Here is a 4,433-nt window from a genome sequence, read left to right on the forward strand (position 1 = left end):
TCGTCGTCGCTGACGGGTGTCTCGAACTGGGGCATTACGTTCGCACACAGCAGCGCCCGGCCAAAGAACGCGTCCTGCAGTATGTTGGGGTAGATTTCGATGAGCTTATTTTTCGGCTTCCGCCGGATTGGCTTCTTCTTTGGTTTCGTCACAGCTCCACCGTCTGCACCGTCATCCAACCCTTCGCCCAGCCCGTCCTCGTCGTCCTTGCATCCGTCCTTCGTCCGGATTGCACGGTTGCGCACGAAGAAACCGCCGATGCCTAGTTTTTGCAGATTACGCTGTCGTTTCTTCCGCAGCACCACGGTGCCACCCTCGGTGGTGAACAGCGCGAACCCTTCCGGGGGCGTCGGATCGTTCCACGGCATGCCGTCCTTGTAGATTTCGGCTTCCTCCTTCGGGTCCAGCGGCTCGAGGCGCATATCTTCGAACGAATTGTCGTGGCTGTTGCCGGAAACGACCGACTCGATGGCGGCCAGTATTCCCGCGTCTTTCTCCGCCGCCACCGGTGGTTCCACCGGTAGCTTTGGTTTCCGCTTGCCGCGCTTCCCAAACTCGGCCTGCAGCGCCTTGATCTGGTGCAGTCCGTGTTCACTCAGGCACACGCCGTCGACGTAGTGGTTGCCCTCGAGGGCTAGCGGAACGACTTTTTCCTCCAACTTTGCGGCCCCTTTCTGTGCCGTTAGCGATCCGAGGGCCGCCGCAGAGGATGCTCCGAGCGACGTGAGACTTTTCCGCTTTGGCACCAGATGGGGCGGTGGTTGGTCGGCCGGTCGGCAAACGACACAATTGTAGCCCTCTTCGGCGCACCGTTCCGCTTCGGTTTCGTTCTTGATCTGATCGCACGCGCAGTGCAGCCACCGTTCGCACTGGTGACACTGGATGATTAGGTCCCCCTCTCCGTACCCTTCGTTACAGGAAGTACAGTTGGCCTGGCTGGCACACGGGCCACACTCGGTGTAGCTGTTCATCCAGCCACTGTTGAAACCCGGACTGTTGGTGCCACACTTCTGGCACATGGCGCACCACTTGCACTTCCACGTCCCATGCGGAACATGTTCGAGCGGCGGATCCATGCAGTAAATGTGAAACGAGATGTCGCAATCGTCGCAGAGAATCAACCGCGCCTCATCGTTTCGCTGACCACAACCCTCGCAGATGGTACAGTCCAGGCAACGCCAACCTTTCTGCAGAATCAGCTTCGTCACCTTCACGTTCGTGCAGTACGGATGGTAGCACTGGCCGCACTGGGTACACGCAATCAGGCATCCCTCCTGATCGGTACCGATCGCCCCGCACATCACGCAAATGTCCTGCGTCAGGACAAACTTGTCCTTGGCCGAGCACAGCACCAGCCGATTCTCGCCACCCGGTTCGTCTTCCGTCGCCTTTGTCGATGCGCTCAGATCGACCGTTGGTCGCTGCAAACCCAACCCGGGAACACCGAAAATGCCTCGCATTTTCGCCTTCGATCCTCGCTTTCGTGTCATATCCGCGAAGCGGGATTTTTTCTGGAACCCTTTGCCAATGCCCTTCGGTCGGTTGCCACCCAGAATACCGGCACCACCAACACCGGCGAGCGCCAGGCCGAGGCGTTTCTTTGCAATCTTACTGGCCACGTACGGTTTACCCTTTCCTAGGCCAACATCCTGCAACGGTGCGGCGGCCCGATCGAAGCGATCGCGTCCGGTATTGGTAGCGCCGCCCTCCACACCGTCCACTTCCATCGCGTCCTCCGCCACGAGACTGTCCTGCGAGAGCGCCATACTGGCGCTGTCGTCGTCGACACTGGTGCTACGGCGCAAGGCCGCCGCAAGCCGCCCATTGTGGATGACCGTTTTGCACGGGCTGCACAGATACTCGTAGTCCGGGTTCGACTCCTTCCGGGCATTGTACACCGACAGCTCGGCGTCCGGGTCGCAGGTACTGTGAACGAACTTGAAGCACGCGCTACACTTGACCATCTCGCGGTAAGCCGCCGCCCTGTACGCTCGGTGACAGATCGGGCACGAGAAGCCCTTGTTGCGCTGCTGATAGCACGAGTCGCACACCGTGTAGTGTGAGTGCCACCGCGACGAAGCACCCGCCCCGGGCGTGCGCGCTCCACAGTCCGAGCACACCCGGCAGCAGCGACACTTCCAGCCAAGCTTCGGTATCGAGGTCATCATCGGCCGCAGGCAGCTGGCGTGGTAAATCTTGTCGCACAGCTCGCACGCCACCGTGCGGCCCTCGAACGAGTCAGGTACACGGCAGATTTGGCACTTTTTGCACGAATTGCACTGCCACCCGGTGCGCACACCCGGCAGCTGCGCCAGTCCGACGCACGTGCCGTGATAGTGATCGCCGCAGATCGAACACATGATCAGATTGCCGACATCACCGAGCGCCGAGCACTGCCGACAGTTGATGTCCTCCGCACACACTAAAGGCACTTGTCCGAGATGCTCCTTGCAGAAGATGTTGTACGTTTGGATCACCTGAAAGCCACCCGAGGCGGCCACGCACGGAAAGTGGTACCATTTCGGGCAGGACATCTGCAAAACAAAAAAAAACCGCGACAACCCGTGTCGTAAATCACGTTGGAACACACGTTGGCCACACGTACCTTGCACGACAAAGTGGCGCCGAAATGGGCACAAAAGTGACACCGTCGGCTAAGGCTTTGGGCAACCACCACCTCCAGGTTGCTGAGCGTCCCGCTCAGCGAATCCCGGCCGACACCGTACGACCAGAGGGCGCAGGACCGATGAATGTAGAAGTAGCCACCGTCGTTGATGAACGACGCATCGTTCACCTCCAGGTGGCCGATCTTTTCCAGCTCATCCGTATACTCTGCGGTTGCGATGGGATTTCTGTGGAAAGGGCACCCGGTGAAAAAGTTAACCACTATGCACTGCACCGACGGGACGGGGCCACCCCGCACTTACTTGCACTTGTTGGAGCCTTTCTGCCGCTTGCTGTTGGCCAGGAACGGTGGAGCTAAGCTGGCCATCGTCCGGGGACTCCGGTCGCCTGCAAGGGAATGTGTTTTGTCTTCCTGCGTGAGCGCCGACGCCAGCTGGTCGGCCGGAATCGTTATCTCGATGCGCAACATTTCGCCCTGTCCGAGCTGGCTGCGTTCGCCGAGGTTGCACAGAATGCACGGCTTGCCGGTGTACTTCTCCGGGAAGAACGGTAGCTCATCGGGAGCCGGCATCAGCTGGGCCGGGTCGGTCGCTTCCAGCTCGCCGGTTGGTGTCGAGGCCACGGAGCTGTTGGCGGTGCTACTGGCACCGGTGAGCGGTGCTTCGTCGTTCGGAGACGCCAGCAGAGCGGACGCGAACCCGGCCGACGAGCCGGAGGTAGTGGTGGTCGGTGAGGACAGGGGAAGCACGGTGGCTCCCGCCGCTCCCGGGCTCCCGCTGCTGCTGCTGCTGCCGCCGCCGGTGGTGGCCGTTTCTTGCATTGCAACGGGCGCTAGTTCCACTTTCCTTTTAGGGATACCACCACGAACAACATTAGTATGCTTATATCTAGAAAGCAGTGGAAAACGGGGGGTTTGGAGTAGAGTTAGGAGGTCAACACGGCACTGGCTGGCTGGCTGGCGGAAGGCGGCGTGAAGTGGTTTTAAGTACCAGTGTGTGTGCTAGCGAGATACGTTACCTTTTAACCGCTTTGCTCGCCTCGGACGAGGGTGACGAGCTGCCGGCCGTGATCCCACCGCGATCGCCACCACCACCCTGGGTGAGCTTGATGATCGTCGTCGTACCGCTGATACCCAAGCTACCGCTGCTGATCGCTGAGGCCGGCCCAAAGGTGGCCGCACTTCCTGCCACGCTGCTGCCGGCTCCGTTTGCCGACGAGGACATCTTCAGCAGAGGAATGAAATCTTTCTTTGGCCGTCCCGGTCCTCGCCGTAGTGCCGCGGCCGAAGGTTTACCGCCACCGAGCCCGAAGCGTAGCCCGGGGGCCGGTACCGGTGGCGAGGAGATCGACGACGGGGAGGAGGAGGACGGCGACGAGGAGGACGACGATGATCCGGATGCCCCCCCGTGGTGACCAGCACTGTTGACGCTGCTGCTGGTTGTGCCGAGAACAACTGTCTTGATGGTCAGCTTCTGGTGCGGCTTCAGATGGACGCTGCTGCTGGTGACCGACGACGACGACGATGCGGTACGCGTTGCTCCAGCCGTTGCCTCTGTCACCCGCACCGCCGCTTCGTCGAGGTTCGTCCCGATCGCAAGCGAGTCCTCTATCGGCGACGATTGGCACGAAATCGACGTAGTCGATGGGTCCAGAATGGCATCTGGACTCACGCGTTGAAGTAGGCCGTGCGCGCGACGGTGTGTTGGTGTTGTTTATTGTCGTCGTTGGTGGTGGTGGTGATTTTAGTGGTCGAATGGTGAGTTTCGGAAGGAAGCCGGAAGTAAAAGTGATGATGGTGATATTGTTTT

General features: G+C 60.2%; 1 protein-coding gene across 1 annotated transcript; it reads right to left on the reverse strand.

Annotated features, from left to right (window-relative positions):
- Positions 1-5: 5 nt before the first annotated feature.
- LOC128276613 (histone-lysine N-methyltransferase 2C-like) lies at positions 6-4,285 on the reverse strand (the record flags this gene model as incomplete). The annotated part of the gene is made up of 4 exons (XM_053015069.1): positions 6-2,534; positions 2,606-2,852; positions 2,928-3,512; positions 3,643-4,285. Coding segments are annotated over 4 exons (4,004 nt in total), but the record flags the coding sequence as incomplete, so codon positions are not given.
- Between the last annotated feature and the right edge of the window lie 148 nt (positions 4,286-4,433).

Source organism: Anopheles cruzii, unplaced genomic scaffold (assembly GCF_943734635.1).
Source record: "Anopheles cruzii unplaced genomic scaffold, idAnoCruzAS_RS32_06 scaffold01736_ctg1, whole genome shotgun sequence".
NCBI lineage: Eukaryota > Metazoa > Arthropoda > Insecta > Diptera > Culicidae > Anopheles > Anopheles cruzii.